Source organism: Emys orbicularis, chromosome 1 (genome assembly GCF_028017835.1).
Source record: "Emys orbicularis isolate rEmyOrb1 chromosome 1, rEmyOrb1.hap1, whole genome shotgun sequence".
NCBI lineage: Eukaryota > Metazoa > Chordata > Testudines > Emydidae > Emys > Emys orbicularis.
Window position 1 is genome coordinate 117,069,764 of NC_088683.1, and position 21,369 is coordinate 117,091,132.

Sequence of the window (21,369 nt, forward strand, 5' to 3'; positions counted from 1 at the left end):
CAGCCTAAGACTGTGATCCCTGAATTGGGAGCCTGACCTTCCCAAAGGCCTGCTCCCATCTCTGTCTTTTTCTCAACCCTCCTTTTCTTTCAGTAAGGATGGTCTTGGGGAACATTTTACATGTAATTTCTGTACTTTGCAGTTTGCTCTACCATTTTATAACTGTTCTGTTAGTATTGTTAGCATGGTGGAGAATACTGAGGTGGTAGATGTTTTTGCAGAGGACAAAAATGTTGATTTGTATCCATTTGTCGCTTCGCTCAACTACTAAATATTACTCAAGTTTGTCATCAAAGCACCAAAAAGCAAATGTCACTCACCATTCAACTCAGATCCACTTGAAAGTGCAAAGCATTCTTATTTCTTCCTTCTTCAAGGGCAATATCTAAATCCATTTGTGACCCCCATATATCAACTGTTATGAAAATCAAACTCGCACGAGAAGACTTTTTCCTCCTGTATTTTCATGTAGCTCTCTGGTGAAAGTTGGAGATTTCTCTTTAGGTTTTTATAAATTGCCCAATCATTGTGATACCTAGGTGCAAAACAGAAAAATCTGCAAGAGAGATTTTCCTCCCATAAAGGGCCCCATCTATCACTTGGTTTTTCTACTTACTACAGAACTGATTTTTTTTTTCTTTTTTTTTCTCTCCAGTTCCATGTTTTACATCTAAAAACAACTCGGACCAAAAAAAATTTTGATGGACCAAGGAGCAAGGAACAGAATAATTAATGCTGTAGTCTAACAAAAACTCACTATGCTATGCTTTGGAATACCAGTACTGTGTGGGTTTGTCAGGCGCTCTGCTACTCATTTCCGACATTGACATTGTTTTATAGGGACAGGTGGGAAGGAAGGCTCATAGTGGAGTGAATATAAGTTAGAGGAAATTTCCATGACTTTTCTCAGCACGTTTGTCTAATAGACTGGAAGAAAAAAGTTATAACTAAACTCTACTTACTGAATAGACTGTAGGTGGCTCATATGCTGAAGGTGAAGAGGGTGATTTTTTGACAGTTGTTTGCATGAATGCACACTGTGCATTTTCCAGTATTGCCTAGCACTCCAGCATCTGCATAAATGTTTTCAGAGGATGCCTGAATGTCTGAGTGGCATTTTAGGGAAAGTAATTAAACACATGCTGTAGAGATTTTGCTGATAACATTAATATGCAAAATATCTTTCTCACATTTATTTCAAATAGCAGTTTCCAAATAGACACAGCAGCAAAGATTTTCACATGCAAGTACCAAAGCGCTGTTCCAGCCTGTTCTGGCATCACCAATAGGACCCAATAGCTCTTATTTCTGTCCTCCAAAGTTTACTTTTCTGAATGGACCAATTTACTAGGCTGGGTACCTGGAGCTCGTAAATGCACAGAAGAGCATGTATGTTTAGATTTAACTTTATATGCCAACTTCCTTCTTATAAACCCCTTTCCAGTTGCACACAGCTGTTTAGATGGGCCTTACCAGATCCTGTGCAGTGAAATGGAATGGACAGTCCCAAACTCTACAGCCTAACCAGGGAGAAGATTTGAAAGAGTGTAGTCAACAACACTGACATTTTTCAAGCCTGGCAGAATTAATACTCTATGATGAGATTTTTTTGGGAACTCACTATTTCATTCTTTTTTGAGGGGAAGACTTTGAGTTGACTAACTGCAAACCCCTACGTAGTTTTGAGAACATTGGAAGATTTTATCAGTGCATCAAAAGGACTCAACAAGGGGTGTAATCTTACTCATGCAGCATAAATTTTTAATGTGAAAACCTGTCCATTAGTTTTGTGGGAAACTCTATTGTAATTGAACTGGCCATTGCCCCCCTGTAAATCCATTTCATTTACATTCTTCTTTGAACAGCAAGCACTATAGGAAAGTATCTTGAATACCTTTTTGAAAGCTAGCCAAGTGTTGTAGATTCCTGCTGGCTGGACAGGTCCCATTAGACTGTCTCCACTTGACAGTGGTGCCAGAGATCTGCACAGCTCTCTTGGCAGGCTGATATACAGCTGTATTGGAACAGGATGATTAGAAGTGACAAGCTTGAGAGAGAATCAGCATCAGTCTGCACTGCTCAGCTCTTGTGGGGGACACAGCCCAATTCCTTGGAGATGGACATCTAGGAATAAGATCCTTCTTTAAACTCAGTAACATTATCAGAATGGCGGATTCAGAACCAAACCTCTTCAAAATCAATTGTTATTTCTCACACTTCGTGTGCTGTAAAATACTTCCAGAGGAACAGTGGGAGGATTTCAACACCAAGATCTGAAAGGACAGAAAACAAAGGCATAGGTTTGCCACCACTTCTTCCCTCATCAGCTACTTATCAGATAGCAAGTGGGATGTGAGAAGCAAGGTATTCATATGAATGAGAGAGTATGGTCTCTCCATTACAAGGTCTACTACTGCAGAGAAGTAGTCTAAGAAGTCCTTGTGGTTACTTTAAAATTAGATCTCTAATGCTGGTGATTACTGTGTGAGCTAACATAGCCCGCAACACCAAAGATGCATAGAATGTGTCCCCAGCTTGCTTGTTTTAGTTGATTATTTTAAAATCAGCGGCTGCCACACTTCAAGAAATCAAAGTATCCTGACCAGCCTAAAGTGGCTTGTTTTTCAATCTTGTGGCCAAGCCATCACTCCAAACACAGGGATGTGCATTTACTGTCAGAAATATCTCATATGAGCAGATTCTCTTGGTAAAAACTGGAATTCAGTTCCCTTGATACTACTTTTTTGAAATTACATTGTGTGTGTAAACAAATAGTTTTTGATATTTCCTCCTGACCCTGTAGTGCACTTCAGTGGCCTTTGAATATATGCAGGACACCTAAACTTGCAGCTGTGAAGAATTCTTAATCAAAGAATGAAGTATATGGGGATATTACACTTCAGATGCCTGAAATCCAAACTGGACTTCCCACCAGAACTTCAAGTGGGTTTTTCATGCAACAGTATTTGATGAAAAACTGACGCTAAACTTGGCTGAAACTGTACAGATGTTTGTCCTGTTTTCTTGTTAGGTTAACATTTGCTTCAGACAATAAAATATTTTTTTCCATCTGGACATGGTGAATTGCAAAATTGCAATGCTATGTTTCCCTTCTGCCTCACCTGCCTGTGAGAGTGCATGAGGGAATCCAAATGCTGCTATTGTCCCACCACTGCTGGCTATTAAGCTTCTTTGGAACTGCACACTAACCTTTTCTTTACAAACAACCCTCTCATACCTGTGCTGTCTGATCTGAAAGGATTGTGGTACCACAGTTGCAGAGGGCAAGCACATCTGTCTTGCTTTGCTAGATTTTTCCTTCACTGTATTATGCAATTCCTCCTCCTCCTTCCTTCACTTCATCTTTCCTTCCTTTTTTGCGAAGATATTTTGATGTGGAATTGCACTCTGGGAGGGAGAGCAGCTATTTAGTTGGCATAGCACTTGGTTGTTAATGGGCTCTGATTCTTATTTCCAAATTAGTCTACTTCACCTGGTCTCCCATCATTTTCCAGGATAACCTGCGTAAAAAGGATGATCGGATTGAAGAATTGGAAGAGGCGCTGAGAGAGAGTGTGCAGATAACTGCAGAGCGGGAAATGGTGCTAGCACAAGAGGAATCAGCCAGGACTAATGCTGAGAAACAGGTCTGCAATCTTATACAGTCACTGGTGTTGCTGTTGGGCATGTAAGAGGTACAGCCTGACAATAAAGTAGTAGTAATCATTCTTTGCTCTTGAATAGTACCTTGCCATCTGGGGATCCTAAACCACTGTGCAGACATTAACTAATGGGGTCCATTTCTGTCCTTTCCTGAAACTAAATGAGTGTGTGGTGTTCAGTGCCGTGAAAGAGAGGTTGGTGTGACATTCCTCTCTGACTTGTATACATCGAATATATATTCCTGTGTGTAAACGTGTTCACACATACCGTACTATATATGTTGTATTATTACTAACTTGTATTACCTTAGCACGTAGGAGCACTAAACGTAGACACAAGACACCACTGTGCTAGGCACTGTACAGACACAGAACAAAAGGATGGTCCCTGTCATAAAGAGTTTACAATCTAAGTGTAGGACAAGGGACAATGAATGGGGGGTACAAAGAAACAATGAGACATTAGTAGTCAGCATGATAGGCAATGGTCTCAGCACACCAGCATCTTAGCCATTGTCAAGTTCTTTGTAGGCATAATGGAAAAGGAGTTGTAAGGAGGATTTTGAAGGAAGAGTATGTGTTAGTTTTGTGGATGATTATGTGGAGCTCCTCCCAATCACGAGGGGCAGCATGGGAGAAAGCCTGAAGGTGTTTGATTGAAAATATAACAAATGGATGATAGAGACTGGTATCGTGGGCCGGAGTCGGGTGGGAGTTGACATCTTGGTATGAAAGATGATAGGTAGGGTAGGGATAGGCCCTGAAGGAACTTGAAAGAGAAGACAAGTCTCTTATATTTCATGCAGTTGAGAAGGGGGGAATTCATGGGAGGGATGCGAAGAGAAGGGTGACATGGTTGTGTACACATGTCTTCAAGTTATCACAGCTTGATGAAATACATCCTAGAATATTCAAGGAGCTGACTGAGGAGATATCTGAGCCATTAGCAATTATCTTTGAAAAGTCATGGAAGACGGGAGAGACTCCAGAGGACTGGAAAGGGCAAATATACTGCCAATCTATAAAAAGGTAAATAAGGACAACCCAGGGAATTACAGACCAGTCAACTTAACTTCAGTACCCAGAAAGATAATGGAGCAAATAATTAAGCAATCAATTTGCTAACACCTAGAAGATAATAAGGTGATAAGTAAGAGTCAGCATGGATTTGTCAAGAACAAATCATATCAAACCAACCTAATAGCTTTCTTTGACAGGGTGACAAGCCTTGAGGAGAGTGGTAAGTGGTAGATGTGGTATATCTTGACTTTAGTAAGGCTTTTGATACTGTCTTGCATGACATTCTCATAAACAAACTAGGGAAATATAACCTAGATGGAGCTATTATAAGGTGGGTGCATAACTGGTTGGAAAAGTGTTCCCAGAGAGTAGTAATTAATAGCTCATAATCAAGCTGGAAGGGCATATCGAGTGGGGGTCCCACGGGGATCAGTTCTGAGTCTGGTTCTATTCAATATCTTCATCAATGATTTAGATAATGGCACAGAGAGTACACTTATAAAGTTTGCAGATGATACCAAGCTGGGAGGGGTTGCAAGTGCTTTGGAGGATAGGATTCAAATTCAGAATAATCTGGACAAACTGGAGAAATGGTCTGAAGTAAATAGGATGAAATTCATTAAGGACAAATGCAAAGTACTCCACTAAGGAAGGAACAATCAGTTGCACACATACACAATGGGAAATGACTGCCTAGGAAGGAGTACTGCGGAAAGGAATCTGGGGGTTGTAGTGGATCACAAGCTAAATATGAGTCAACAGTGTAACACTGTTGCCCCCCCCCCCCCCCCAAAAAAAAAAGGCAAACATCATTCTGGGATGTATTAGCAGGAGCGTTGTAAGCAAGACATGAGAAGTAATTCTTTTGCTCTACTCCACTCTGATTAGGCCTCAACTGGAGTATTGTGTCCAATTTTGGGCGCCACATTTCAGGAAAGATGTGGACAAATTGGAGAAAGTCCAGAGAAGATCAACAAAAATGATTAAAGGTCTAGAAAACATGGCCTATGAGGAAAGATTGAAAAGCATGGGTTTGTTTAGTCTGGAGAAGAGAAGACTGAGGGCGGACACGATAACAGTTTTCAAGTACATAAAAGGTTGTTACAAGGAGGAAAATCTTCTCCTTAACCTCTGAGGATAGGACAAGAAGCAATGGGCTTAAATTGCAGCAAGGGAGGTTTAGGTTGGACATTTGGAGAAAACTTTCTTTCAGAATGGTTAAGCACTGGAATAAATTGCCTAGGGAGGTTGTGGAATCTCAGTCATTGGATATTTTTAAGAGCAGGTTAGATAAACACCTTTCAGGGATGGTCTAGATAATACTTAGTTCTGCCTTAAGTGCAGGGGACTGGACTAAATGATGTCTCAAGGTCCGTTCCAGTTCTATGATTCTGTGATCAAAGCAGTGGACTAGGAAACTGATCTTTATGGCAGCATTCAGAATGGATATTGTGGGGGGAAGGATACAATTACATTTATCAAGGTCAGTGAGAACGATGTTGTAGTAATTGAGACACAAGATGTTGAGAGCTGGCATAAGAGTTGTAACTCGGTGGATGGAGGGGAAAGGCTGTTTCTTAGATATGTTATACAGAAAGAATCTGTGAGATTTAGACATAGCGGGGATGTGAGGACCAGGAGTGAGGGCCAAGTTGAAGAAGACACTCAGGTTGCTGGCATTAGTAAAAAGGCAGGATAGTGGTGGTGTACATAGTAAATGAGAGAGGAGGTAGTGAGGAGGGGAGATTAAGATCTCTGTGTTAGCCATGTTGAGTTTGAGCTGATGGCTAGACATCCATGAGATGTCAGAGAGAAGCCAAGATTTTAATTTGGACAGGACGGACTCAAAGAATCCAAGGGAAGACAAGATTTCAAGAAGAAGAGCATAGTCAGTGTCAATGCAGCTGACAATTCAAAGAGGATGTGGATGGAATACTGGTTCTGAGTTTGGCTAGGAAGAGGTCACTAGACACCTTGGCAAGAGCAGTTTCAGTGGCGTGTTGGGGTGGAAGCAGGATCAGAGAGGGTCTAGGATGGAATTGAAGAGAGAAATGCCAGATAGCAATTGTAAACAGATCATTCAGTGAGCTTACAGATGAAAGGGAGATGGGGCAGCAGTTGGAGAGACAAGTGGGGTCAATGGTGGGTTTTTTAAGATTGGAGAGATTGAAGTGTGATTGTATTGTGAGGAGAAAGAGCAGGAGGAGAAAGAGAGGATAAGGGCAAAGGGATGAGGGTGGGCAAAAGGGAGATCTGGAGATGGGATGTGGCAAGTGGAGGGGTTACAGGAGGAAAGCAGATGAGAAATTTCTGCATCTATGACTGTCAAGGCTGTATCCCCACTTTGAACTTTAGGGTACAAATGTAGGGGCCTGCATGAGGACTTCTAAGCTTAACTACCAGCTTAGTTCTGGTCCGCTGCCACCATTCCCTACCCTGGGAAGCTTTTAGAAACTTTTCACCAATTCCCTGGTGAATACAGATCCAAACTCCTTGGATCTTAAACAAGGAGAAATTGACCCTTCCCCCCTCCTTCCTTTCACCAACTCCTGGTGAATACAGATCCAAACCCCTTGGATCTTAAAACAAGGAGAAATTGACCCTTCCCCCCTCCTTCCTTTCACCAACTCCTGGTGAAAACAGATCCAAACCCCCTTGGATCTTAAAACAAGGAGAAATCAATCAGGTTCTTAAAAAGAAGGCTTTTAATTAAAGAAAAAGGTAAAAATCATCTCTGTAAAATCAGTATGGAAAATAACTTTACAGGGTAATCAAACTTAAAGAGCTCAAAGGACCCCCCTCTGTCTTAGGTTCAAAGTACAGCAAACAAAGATAAACACTCTAGTAAAAGGTACATTTACAAGTTGAGAAAATAAAGTAAAACTAAGACGCCTTGTCTGGCTTTTTACTTACAAGTTTGAAATATGAGAGACTTGTTTAGAAAGATGGGGAGAACCTGGATTGATGTCTAGTCCCTCTCAGTCCCAAGAGCGAACAACAACTTAAAACAAAGAGCACACACAAAAGCCTTTCCCCCCCCCCCCAAGATTTGAAAGTATCTTGTCCCCTTATTGGTCCTTTGGGTCAGGTGTCAGCCAGGTTACCCGAGCTTCTTAACCCTTTACAGGTAAAAGGATTTTGGAGTCTCTGGCCAGGAGGGATTTTAGTACTGTACACCGGAGAGCTGTTACCCTTCCCTTTATAGTTATGACACGCCCCCCAAATCACAGATAGTGTTGGACGTTCGGTTCCACACTGGCTGTGATTTCTTCCTGGAGTTCTAGGAGAAAACAGAGTTAACAAGACACATGTACCTTTAGACATACTACTGATTATATAAAAACTAACAATATGTTTCATTCCAAGAACAATTGTTAACCAGTTAACTCTGGGAAACTTTCCCGGGAGAGTGCATCAGCCCCTTTGTTAGAAGCTCCCGAAATGTGTTGTATTTCAAAATCAAAATCTTGGAGAGCTAAACTCCACCGAAGAAGTTTTTTGTTATTTCCCTTGGCGGTATGAAGCCACTGTAGCGCAGCATGGTCTGTTTGTAGTTGGAAACGCCGTCCCCAAACATATGGGCGTAGCTTTTCCAGCGCGTACACAATGGCGTAGCATTCCTTTTCGCTGATTGACCAGTGGCTTTCCCTCTCAGACAGTTTTTTGCTGAGAAACACGACAGGATGGAATTCTTGATCCGGTCCTTCCTGCATTAAAACTGCTCCTACGCCCCGCTCGGACGCATCTGTGGTTACTAGGAACGGTTTGTCAAAGTTTGGGGCCCTTAGCACAGGGTCAGACATGAGTGTTGCCTTAAGCTGGTTAAAGGCCTTTTGACACTCATCAGTCCACTGAACTGCATTTGGCTGTTTCTTTCTGGTTAGGTCTGTCAGCGGGGCGGCGATTTGGCTGTAGTGTGGTACAAATCGCCTATAATATCTGGCCAAGCCTAAGAAGGATTGGACCTGTTTCTTTGACCTTGGAACCGGCCACTTTTGGATAGCATCCACTTTGGCCTGTAGGGGATTTATAGTTCCTTGACCCACCTGGTGCCCCAGGTACGTCACTCTGTTTTGGCCTATTTGACACTTTTTAGCCTTAACAGTTAGTCCTGCCTGCCGGATGCGCTCGAAGACTTTTTCCAGGTGCTCCAGGTGTTCTGTCCATGAATCAGAAAAAATGGCCACATCATCGAGGTAGGCAACTGCAGATTCTCCCAATCCCGCTAAGAGACCATCTACAAGTCTTTGGAAGGTGGCGGGTGCATTTCACAACCCGAAAGGGAGTACATTGAATTCATACACCCCTGCCTGGGTGACGAAGGCGGACCTTTCCTTAGCGGGTTCATCTAGTGGTACTTGCCAGTACCCTTTGGTTAAGTCTAAAGTAGAGATGAATTGGGCATGTCCCAATTTTTCCAATAGCTCATCTGTGCGTGGCATTGGATAGTTGTCAGGACGAGTTACAGCATTTAGCTTACGGTAGTCCACGCAAAAGCGTATTTCCCCATCTGGTTTGGGAACTAGAACCACTGGAGATGCCCATGCACTGGTAGAGGGGCGGATTATACCCATCTGTAGCATGTCCTGGATCTCCCTTTGTATAGCCGCTTGGGCATGAGGTGACTCCCGGTAGGGTGGGGTTCTAATTGGGTGAGCATTACCTGTGTCAATGGAGTGGTATGCCCGTTCGGTCCGTCCTGGAGTGGCTGAGAAAATCGGTGCAAAGCTTGTGCACAGCTCCTTGATCTGCTCTCGCTGCAGACGTCCCAGGGTCGTGGAGAGGTTCACCTCTTCCATGCCACCATTCCTTTTTCCTTCGTAGTAGACACCTTCAGGCCACTCCGCGTCATCTGTTTCCTGGGCTGTAAACTGGCAAACATTTAGTTCTCTGGAATAAAAGGGCTTAAGAGAATTAACATGGTATACCTTAGGCTTTATGTTGGAGGTGGGGGAGGCTATGAGATAGTTAACAGCTCCTAGGTGCTCCTGGACCGTGAATGGTCCTTCCCACGACGCTTCCATTTTATGGGCCTGGAGCGCCTTTAAGACCATGACTTGGTCTCCTACTTTGAAGGACCGTTCTCTGGAATGTTTATCATACCAGGCCTTTTGCTCTTCCTGAGCATCCTTTGGGTTTTCTTTAGCAAGGGCTAAAGAGTGTCGGAGGGTGCTTTGTAGGTTGCTTACAAAGTCTAGAATGTTAGTTCCTGGAGAAGGCGTAAACCCCTCCCATTGCTGCTTCACCAACTGTAATGGCCCCTTAACCTCGCGGTCATACACAAGTTCAAATGGTGAAAACCCTAAACTGGGATGTGGTACAGCCCTGTAGGCAAAAAGCAACTGCTGCAACACTAGGTCCCAATCATTGGAGTGTTCATTTACGAATTTACGTATCATGGCCCCCAAAGTTCCATTAAACCTCTCCTCCAGACCATTGGTTTGATGGTGATGAGGGGTGGCAACCAAGTGATTCACCCCATGAGCTTCCCACAGGTTTTTCATGTTCCCTGCCAGGAAATTAGTTCCCGAATCTGTAAGGATGTCGGAGGGCCACCCTACCCTGGCAAAAATGTCTGCTAATCCCTGGCACACACTTTTAGCCCTGGTGTTGCTTAAGGGTACAGCTTCCGGCCATCGGGTAGCAAAATCCATGAAAGTCAGTACGTACTGCTTTCCTCTGGGTGTCTTCTTTGGGAAAGGACCCAGAATATCCACAGCTACTCGCTGAAATGGGACCTCAATTATGGGTAGTGGCTGGAGAGGGGCTTTAACCTGGTCTTGGGGCTTTCCCACTCGTTGGCACACCTCACAAGACCGGACATAATTAGCAACGTCCTTGCCCATTCCCTCCCAGTGGAAGGACTTCCCCAACCGGTCTTTGGTTCTGTTCACCCCAGAATGGCCACTGGGATGATCATGGGCTAAGCTCAAGAGCTTTACCCGATACTTAGTGGGAACTACCAACTGTCTTTGAGGATGCCAGTCTTCCTGGTGCCCACCAGAAAGAGTCTCCTTGTATAAAAGTCCTTTTTCTACAACAAACCGGGATCGGTTAGAAGAGCTGAGAGGCGGTGGGGTGCTCCGTGCCGCCGCCCAAGCTTTCTGAAGGCTGTCATCTGCTTCCTGCTCGGCCTGGAACTGTTCCCTTGATGCTGGAGACATCAGTTCCTCCTTGGACTGTGGACTGGGGCTTGGTCCCTCTGGAAGCGATGCAGGTGCTGGGGCTGTTTCCATTGACTGTGAACCGCTGTCCGCTGGTGCACTATGTGGTATTTCAGGCTCTGGCTGAGCCTCTTGGGTAGGGTTATTTGCTGCTTCCACCAGTTCAGACTCGCTGGTGCCCTCTGGCATTGGAGTTGTAGACGGGCTTGCAAGCGCTGGACTCAGTGCTGGCAATGGTTCTGGTGCTGGTTGCGTTGCCAGTTCCGGTTCTGGGACTGGCTTTGGCTGGGTCTCTGGGATTGGATCCACTACGGCTGTTGCAGTCGTTGGCAGGGTATCCGGTTCCACCACCTTTGTTTGGGTCTCTGGTGTAACAGACGGGGCCCTGGTGGACGGCTCAGGAACAGGGATGGGGGTGAAAGCTTGCTTAGCCTGGCTGCGGGTGACTATTCCCACCCTCTTGGCTAGCTTCACATGGTTGGCCAAGTCTTCCCCCAGCAGCATGGGAATGGGATAATTGTCATAGACTGCAAAAGTCCACATTCCTGACCAGCCCTTGTACTGGACATGCAACTTGGCTGTAGGCAAGGTTACAGACTGTGACACGAAGGGTTGAATTGTCACTGTAGCCTCCGGGTTGATGAGTTTGGGGTCCACTAGGGATTGGTGGATAGTTGACACTTGTGCCCCAGTGTCCCTCCAAGCGATAACCTTCTTTCCGCCCACTCTCAAGGTTTCCCTTCGCTCCGAGGGTATGAGAGAGGCATCTGGGTCTGGGGATCTTTGGTGTGATTGGGGTGTAATGAACTGTAATCGGTTGGGGTTCTTGGGGCAGTGAGCCTTTATATGCCCCAGTTCATTACATTTAAAACATCGCCCTGCTAAGGTATCACCGGGGCGATGTTGGTTGATGGAGACTGGTGTGGTGGGGTGAGAAGGCGTCTGGGGTTTCCCTTGGGATGTGGGTGGGGCCTTGGGTTGTCCCCGGTGATAAGGTTTTGTTTCGGCTTGCCCCTTCTGATATTCACTCCAACTGCTACTAGCTTTTTTCTTTTCTGTCACCTCCACCCATTTGGCTCCAATCTCCCCCGCCTCGGTTACAGTTTTGGGCTTCCCATCTAGGATGTACCTTTCTATTTCCTCAGGAACACCCTCTAAAAACTGCTCCATTTTTACTAGGGAAAGCAGATCTTCCAGAGATTTAACATTTGCTCCTGATACCCAGGCATCACAATTTTTGTTAATGTGGTAGGCATGCCGGGTAAATGACACATCTGGTTTCCACCTTAGGGCTCTGAACCGCCGACGGGCATGCTCGGGTGTTAGCCCCATTCTGAGTCTGGCCTTGTTTTTAAAAAGTTCATAACTGTTCATGTGTTCCTTAGGCATTTCAGCTGCCACCTCTGGTAAGGGTCCACTGAGCTGCGGCCTCAGCTCTACCATGTACTGGTCTGCAGCGATGCTGTATCCAAGGCAGGCCCTTTCAAAATTTTCTAAGAAGGCCTCAGTATCATCGCCTGCCTTGTAGGTGGGGAATTTTCTGGGATGGGAAGTGGTACCTGGAGAGGGGTTGTTGGGGTGGGCTGTTGTATCCGGCTTAGCCTTTGCTACTTCCAGTTCATGCTTCCTTTCTTTTTCTCTGTTCTCCATCTCTTTTTTTTTCAGCTCCATCTCTTTTTCTTTCAGCTCCATCTCTCTCTTGTGGGCCTCCTCTTTGGCTTTCTCTTCTCGGTCTCTCAGCTCAATCTCTCTCTTGTGGGCCCCCTCTTTGGCTTTCTCTTCTCTGTCTCTCAGCTCTATCTCTTTTTCTTTCAGCTCCATAGCTCTTTTGTGGGCCTCCTCTTTAGCTTTTTCTTCTTTGGTAGTCATTTTCCTGTTTTCTTGTGCTGGGTCACCCCCTCTGCAGTTGACTGAAACTGGGATGTACTTAGCTCTGGCTGCTGCTGAGTTAACAGAGACTTTCTAACAAGCTACTCCCGAGGATGTAAAAAGAAAAAAAAACAATTCAGCTTGTAAATTGCCTTTACCAGTCAAAGTTTGCTCGCTTTGAACCCTTCTCTTAACAAAGGCCCTCGTTAAAAAAAACTTAACACCTCTGCCTTCAGGCAAGGAGAGATAAGATATGCATCTACCTTCAGCTCTGCTTTCCAAGCAGCTAGAAGGAACAAAAAAAAATCTCTTACTGGCTTTTGGGTTTAAAACGATCTCCACCGCTGCCACCATGTCAAGGCTGTATCCCCACTTTGAACTTTAGGGTACAAGTGTGGGGGCCTGCATGAGGACTTCTAAGCTTAACTACCAGCTTAGTTCTGGTCCGCTGCCACCATTCCCTACCCTGGGAAGCTTTTAGAAACTTTTCACCAATTCCCTGGTGAATACAGATCCAAACTCCTTGGATCTTAAACAAGGAGAAATTGACCCTTCCCCCCTCCTTCCTTTCACCAACTCCTGGTGAATACAGATCCAAACCCCCTTGGATCTTAAAACAAGGAGAAATTGACCCTTCCCCCCTCCTTCCTTTCACCAACTCCTGGTGAAAACAGATCCAAACCCCCTTGGATCTTAAAACAAGGAGAAATCAATCAGGTTCTTAAAAAGAAGGCTTTTAATTAAAGAAAAAGGTAAAAATCATCTCTGTAAAATCAGTATGGAAAATAACTTTACAGGGTAATCAAACTTAAAGAGCTCAAAGGACCCCCCTCTGTCTTAGGTTCAAAGTACAGCAAACAAAGATAAACACTCTAGTAAAAGGTACATTTACAAGTTGAGAAAATAAAGTAAAACTAAGACGCCTTGCCTGGCTTTTTACTTACAAGTTTGAAATAAGAGAGACTTGTTTAGAAAGATGGGGAGAACCTGGATTGGTGTCTGGTCCCTCTCAGTCCCAAGAGCGAACAACAACTTAAAACAAAGAGCACACACAAAAGCCTTTCCCCCCCCCCCCCCAAGATTTGAAAGTATCTTGTCCCCTTATTGGTCCTTTGGGTCAGGTGTCAGCCAGGTTACCCGAGCTTCTTAACCCTTTACAGGTAAAAGGATTTTGGAGTCTCTGGCCAGGAGGGATTTTAGTACTGTACACCGGAGAGCTGTTACCCTTCCCTTTATAGTTATGACAATGACAGAGAAGAAGGAGAGATATGTGGGAAAGGCAAGCCGCGGGGAGAAGGTCACATAGTTTTGTAATTTTCCTCTTGGAAGTAATCAGAGAGAGAAGTGAAGGGTTTGAGGAGTAAGTCAAAAGTGGCAAAAAGGCAGTTGGGATTGCAAGTGTGGATTCATTTAAGCTGGGGAAGTAGAGTTGTTTAGTTAGGAATATGTCAGTACTGAAAGAGGGGAGAATGGATTTCTAGTAGAGGAAGTCAGTCTGGTCAAAGGAATTCCACCAGAGATGCTCTGCAGCACAAGAGTAGGAGTGGAGGAAGCAAAAGTTGGGAGTGAGTCAGGGCTGAGAGATGGTGGCGAGAACTTACAAGTAGGAGAGAGGGGCAGAAGAAACAAGGGTGAAGGAAAGAGAAGCATGGAGACAATCAACAACTAGATCAAGTGAAGATCATTCTGAGCAAATGAGAAGCCATCAAGGCTGGTGGACTGGAAGGCACGGAAGGTGGCAAGGCATGATGGGGGTTGCTGGAGGGCGATGCTAAAAGAGACCAGGTGATGGTTGGAGAGGGGGAACTCAGCAACAGAGAGTGCAGTGCTTGGTGAAAAACAACTCAAGTGAACACCTCTTTTGGTGAATGGGAGAGTTGAACCAGGGCTGCAGGTCAAATGAAGACATGAAGGTGAAGAAATGTGCAGCCAAGGGGTTGGATGGGTCGGTAACATGGAAGTTAGTGACTGAGGACATGTGGGAGATTGAGAGGAGAGGAAGAGAGAGAGAGCCTGGATCTGAAAGCAAAGGAGGGTTGATAGGGAGGAGTTGGATGGACGGTAGATGACAGTAACAGGGAAGGGAAGAGAAGGGTTGAATGCACTGCTGTTGAAAAGAAGAAAAAGGGGAGGAGAGGGGAGTGGTAAGTGGCAGGAATGGGAGAGAAGACCAACACCCCCAGCAGGGTCATATATGACAGCTGTGTTTTATTTCCAGCAAGGTTGCAAACTGAGGGGACCTTAACTAATGCTATGTTACTTGCAGACAGTGTTAAGAGAAAACCAACCTTGTCACTCAGTGACTTTGCGTAGCACCAAGTCAACTGCCCTGTCCTATTTTACCTGACAATGTTTTGCTTCAGTATGTATTAAATGCAGTTAGGTAATGGGGAGGGATGGCAAGTAGCCATTGTTCTAAGGTGGGAAGGGGATTTCCTTTCAGCTGTTTAACCTTCTCACATTCCCTTCTTCACTTTAAAAATGTCCTCATTGTTTCCCATTCTGTGGAGGTTTATATAAATTATGAAAAAATCTCCCTCTGAAAATTGAGAGTTTTACAAGTCTGGGATTCTGTTTTTGTTTTGAAGATTAATGACAGATTCTTTTGTGTGTTGCAACTATGATAATACATTGTCAGCTTTAGATTGGATATAAGCGTGATGTTTGTGGTTTTTTAAATGTTAATGTTGACCATACTGATTATAATTTGCTTTTAATTGCATGCTTTTTCTTCCCTCTATTCTGCTCATCTTATTTTCTACCATTCTGCAACTCACTGCCTGTCTGAAGCTATTAAATGAAACAGTGCATAAGGCCAACCATTTTGGCTTTAAATGGTTCAAGGTATGAGGAAACCTCATTTACGTACATCCCTCCCCCTTCTCTTTAATACTGTTGTGTTAACCCCCAGTCCTGTCTAGCCGTACTCTCTGTCATCTCATGTGCTGTGCCTCTCTGCTGTACAGTAGTGCTCACTGTAGATCTTTCTAAATGCCCTGTAAGTAAAAATTATACTTATTTTGCAAGAATTATGCACTCCATTAACCTGCTCAGGAATACAGAATTTTCAGACTTGGTGCCTAGACAGTGGTCCCAAACCAACTGCAGTGAGCCACCACAGCCTTACATACACCAGAACAATTGGGTGTAAATCAGACTTTTGATTCCATCACGGCCACTCCTGCTTAGATAAGAAAACTCAAATTTGACAGCAGTGACTGAGTGGGAAACAGAAAGAGACTGAATGATGGTTTCACCATTCTGAGTAATAGGATAATTCAGAAGTTTGAGGTCCTGATAATGGATCAGAGTAATGCAGGAAGATTACAAGACAGATCTGATCTTTTTCAATATGCCGGAATCAGGAGTCTTGCTAACCTCACAAACCTGGCCAAAAGAAATTACATACCTTCCCTCCAATGAGAGAGGAAAGATGGTCCAATTATTAGGGCACTAGTTTGGAACAGGTGGAGGGTCCGTGCTGCAGTTCCTCACAGCTGCCCGCCTGGCTCTTACTGTCAGAGCCCTGTGCGGATACAAAATTTATATCCGCATCCCCAAGTGGCCATCCGCAAAAATGGTCCACGAATATAAAGTGGATACCCATCGATTTGCAGGGCTCTATGGATAAAGTCCTGCAGGATGGAGCCAGGGTGGATTTGATTTAAATCATGTTTTAAATCACTAGTCACAAAGACTCGATTTAATCATGGATTTCTACAAAAGTACATTCTTGTTGGTTGTTATAACCTTAATACATATTCTTCACAACTCAGAGATAGAAATAGGTTTCATTTTTAGAATGTACACACTATATATTTTTAAGTGATTTATTTTGAAAACTTTTCAGATTAGTTTTATGGCTATATCAGAAAATGAATGATTGGTTACTTCATTTACCAAAGGTAATTGAAACAGATATTTATAAAGTCATTGGGAGGTGAACTATCTCCAGTTCAACAGGTTAATCATTCATATTTGGAGGATTTTCTCACCAGACAGACATTTAAATTGTTTTATTTAACTAAAACAACAACGTTATGTATTCTGGATTTTTTCTTCAACAGCAAACATATAATATTTTAACAAAACAAGCATATGAATTTTTGAAATTAGTTAAACGTTCAAGTTTTTTAAAATCAGGTTTGTTTTTGTTAAAATTGTTTTTAACTAAAATAGTTAAATGAAATATTAAAAAAAAAAAATTAAATCGACTATGTTAGCCAGGTCAACATGGGAAACTTAAAATGCAGCTAACTCAGTCGTCTTCGCCTTCATTTTCCTGTTTATAATCTAGAAAAGAAAAACAAGCTTTCCTGCTTTTTCAGGTCCCAAACGATTTCTCAATTTAAAATGAATTAGTCCAAAGGAAGAAAATATTCTTTCTACATCGGCAGAAGAAGCTACTGCTGTTAAAAGTGAGATTATCACTTCAACAGTCTCTGAATCCAAGTGCTTAAGTGACTTCAGTTCACTGGTGTGACTTTCTTTAAAACATCATCAGCAAACATCTATTTCTTGAATGGTTCATCCTTAGCTCTGAAGTTTATTATAGTTGGCATTATGGAGGGATGATTGCTGGATGTCCATGTCATAGCCAACTCCTCTTCTTCAGCAGTTAAGGTTTGACCCTGATACCGAGTATTGAGAATATTTGCAAGAAAGTGAGCTGGAGATAGTGCTTGTCCCATTTGTTTTTTTAATGTTTGTAATTTAACTCTGTCATTGCATGTTTCTCTTTTTAAGATTGCATTCAGTTCCTTCCAAATTTCAACAGCGTCAGCAATAAAACAGCTATTTCCCTGCATTTGGTTCAAGGCTACAGAAATAGGTTTCAGGGTACTCCGCATGTGTTCAACATTTCTCTTAAGTCCAATGTTGAGAACTTTGGCTGTGACAGTGCCATCTATTTTTTCATGATTTTGTTCACAAACTGTCATCAGATTAAGCCAGCTCTTGATATAGTGCTCAAAACAGTCCACTACTGAGTTCCATCGCACGTCTTGTGGGAGAGTCAGCTTGGTTCCTCCCACTTTTTTCAGAGTAGCTGCTGCAAAGTGGTGGTTGTGGAAGTATTTTGCAATTTCAACAACATTAGCCTTTATTTCTGGAACACTGAAGTCTTTGGCTAGGAGATGCATCAAATGAGCACTGCATCCGTATGTTATTAGCTTGGGACTCTCTTCTAAATTTCTTCTCACCTTGGATATGTTTGCAGCATTGTCTGTGACCAAGCTGTGTACTAGACATTTGAATTTTTTTTCACAGTTTGTTATAGATTTTACTGCTACTTCTTGTAAGTATTCTGCTTTGTGTGCATTTCCTGATGTATCAATTGTTTCTGTAAGGAAGACATTCCCTTCTTCTGTTGTCACATAAGCACATACAACAGGATCATTGTGGACATTGCTTCACCCATCAAGACTGAGGGGGGGAGGGATAGCCCAGGGGTGTGAGCATTGGCCTGCTAAACCCAGGGTTGAGAGTTCAATCCTTGAGGGGGCCATTTAGGGATCTGGGGCAAAAATCTGTCTGGGGATTGGTCCTGCTTTGAGCAGGGGGTTGGACTAGATGACCTCCTGAGGTCCCTTCCAAACCTGATATTCTATGATTATAATAATTTCACCCTCTAGACCTTTTGCACACTGCTCAATTTCTCTTTCATACACTTTATCCAGCAATTTGCCTGCGACATCTGCTCTGTTGGGTGAACTGTATTCTGGTCTTAATGATTGAACCATGTTAATGAAGTGTGGGTTCTCAATCATCTGGAAAGGAGAGTTTGTTGAAAAAATCGCCCTGTTTGTTTATGCATCAATTACCTCTTTTTGTAATCTGCTGGTTCTTATCACAAATTTATCAGTGGTTGTTTCTGGATGATGGAAGATTATTTTTTCTTTTTGCTACAGGTGATATACTGTGGCTATGTGACCTACATGATGTGACTGAAACACTATCATTGGCAGCTAACTCTGAAACTATAGAAAATTATGGTGATCTTGAAGGTGGATGGTCTTCAGAATCCTGTATGTTGAGGATGGATTCTCCTAAACAAAATAAGTCAATGCAGTTATTTAATTATTACCACCTGTAGTAGAGTGAGTCGGGGCTCTACCCTGCTGGAGGCGGAGGGGAGCCACGCCGACTCACTGCGGCCGAAATCAACAGCCGGTTAGCTCAGGGCTCAGGCCCTCTGGTGTGGGGGCTGAGGAAAAACAACAGTTAAAGGAGCCCAGGCCCTCTGTAGCAGGGGCTGGGCAAACAGCAGTTAAAGGAGCCTAGGCCCTCTGTAGCAGGGGCTGGGCAAACAGCAGTTAAAGGAGCCTAGGCCCTCTGTAGCAGGGGCTGGGCAAACAACAGTTAAAGGAGCCCAGGCCCTCTGTAGCAGGGGCTGGGCAAACAGCAGTTAACGGAGCCTAGGCCCTCTGTAGCAGGGGCTAGGCAAACAGCAGTCTAGGAGCCTAGGCCCTCTGTAGCAGGGGCTAGGCAAACAGCAGTCTAAAGCTCAAGCCCCTTTGGAGCAGGGGCTGATCAGGCAAGTAGGCAAAGGGGGCCCAGGTTCCTACCTGAGCGTTGGGTGAGGGGGAAGCCTGCCACCCGTGTGTAGGGGTGGCGGGGGGGACGCAGGCCCACCCACTCCACTGCGTCCCAGCCCGGGGCCCTAGCAGCGATGACTCTCGCTGCCGGTCAGTGGGGTATCCTGACCGAAACACACTGACATCGGCTCACAAGCCTCTGCAGCCTGACCGGGGTCGGCTACCCCCGGGCTACTTCCGAGATCCCCCTCAGGGCCTACCTCGTCCGTGGGGCTGGGTTCAGGCCAGTCCACCAGCATCGGCTCCTCGGTGGCGGGGCTGGGGGGCTGGTTCGGTAGCTCCTCCCCGGGATAGCTGGCACGGGGCAGACTTGACTCCTCCTCGGGGCCGCTGGTCCGGGGCAGGCTGGGCCAGTCCTCCTCGGGTGACCGGGTCCGGGGCAGGCTGGGCCAGTCTTCCTCGGTGTAACGGGTCCGGGGCAGGCTGGGCCAGTCCTCCTCGGTGTAGCGGGTCCGGGGCAGGCTGGGCCAGTCCTCCTCGGGGTACCGGGCAAGAGGGAGGCTAGACCGGCGCGGGGCGTTAGCAGGCGGTTCGCGGTCTGCCGGTGTCTCCCAGGCGGGAGCTTGGTCCGGGACGTCTGCTCTCTCCGGCCGGCTGGCTCCTACTGAGCTTCGGTGGCGGGCTTTTATACTTCCGGGTCGGGGCTGTGACCTCGGAGGGGCGGGCCCTGGACCCGGAAGCTCCGCCCATGCTGGGGATGGACGCAGCTCTACCCTGCCGGAGGCGGAGGGGAACCACGCCTCACTACACCACCATACTGCTCATAAGTATTACTCATTGCATTCACTGACACTCAGTACTACTTTAAAGGTGAAATTGTAAAAGAAAGATCTGCCTATTTCAGCTATTTATTTTTTATCACAACTGCATCTAAAATGATAGCACCATAAAGTAACAACTATATTTTTTGCTCAAACATAAGAATTCAAGAATAGTCCAGAAGGAAGACAGGCAGTCCTTAAGAAAGAAGTATGAAATAAAAAAGTTTACCAACCTGAAGATCCTGCATGTTCAGACATGTTCCTTTCATCATCTTCAACGCAGCTTCCTCCTGAGAAGGAACACTTCTCATGATGTTGTTTCATTCGGGCAACCAGCCCTTGCATTTCTTTGTTGCACTGTTTGCATTTTGCACACGTGCCTGTCTTACCCACAGGGAGAGGGAACTTCATTAAAATATTCCCAAACTGGGTCTCTTTTACAGCCTGCTGCCATTATAGGTTTTCCCTTCTAGTGAGAAAATGGTATGTAGATCTCAAATCTATGAAAGCTACACTCAGAAAGACCTCAAGACTTCTGGAATATGCTGCTCAAACAGTTTCACTTGTGTTTCTACTGCCTTTCCCTCCCTTCTCACATTCATCTCCAGACGACTTCTCCATTTCCAGATTTATTCTGCCCCCAACAATCTTCTATTTGTTGAACTTTTTGGAACTTTGCACTTTTAGAGAGAGGTAAGGGATTGACTCTGTGTACACAAATTTTCAGAGGGACAATAGGGTTGAGGTCTGTTATTTCTCACCTCTATATATTATTTATTTATTTAAAAATATTTTTGCTGTTAACAAGCATGTTATCTCTGGAGACACAAATCCACAGTTTGAGAACTGCAAAACTAAGCATCTCTGATGGTATCTTCTAGACTGAGCACTGAGTCTCATTGGGTAGATAGAAAGATTAACCTAAATAATCTATATAGAAGCCCCTGGAACCCCATAAGATTGAGTCCCTAATCCATGAGCTATTTACAAAACTTTTCTTAAACGTTACATGAATATATTGTCTTATATGATAGAATTAGAATGTATAATCCCTATTCCATGGTGATATCTTTGAGCTATAGTTTTAATTAAGATACAATATCTTAGATAGGTTTTTTTTTCCCCTCAAAAAGCATTTTATCAAAAAAATCTGACTTTTTTTTTTATTTTTTTAAATCATTGCTTTTTATCCACCCTGGATAGAGCAGAGCAGAGGTCTGACTTTAAGAAAATAGAAAGCCTTAGTCATCCGTTTTGAGAGACTGTATTCAGCTCACTGAAGTCCCAGTTCAGACAT

At 44.3% G+C, this 21,369-nt stretch overlaps 1 protein-coding gene across 1 annotated transcript in view; it reads left to right on the forward strand.

The window, feature by feature from the left end:
- ERC1 (ELKS/RAB6-interacting/CAST family member 1) overlaps positions 1-21,369 on the forward strand; it is a 569,800-nt gene that overhangs the window by 310,731 nt on the left and 237,700 nt on the right. The window contains exon 14 of the mRNA XM_065406940.1: positions 3,516-3,647. Coding sequence (XP_065263012.1) covers positions 3,516-3,647 — 132 coding nt within the window. The remainder of the gene's footprint in view (positions 1-3,515; positions 3,648-21,369) is intronic.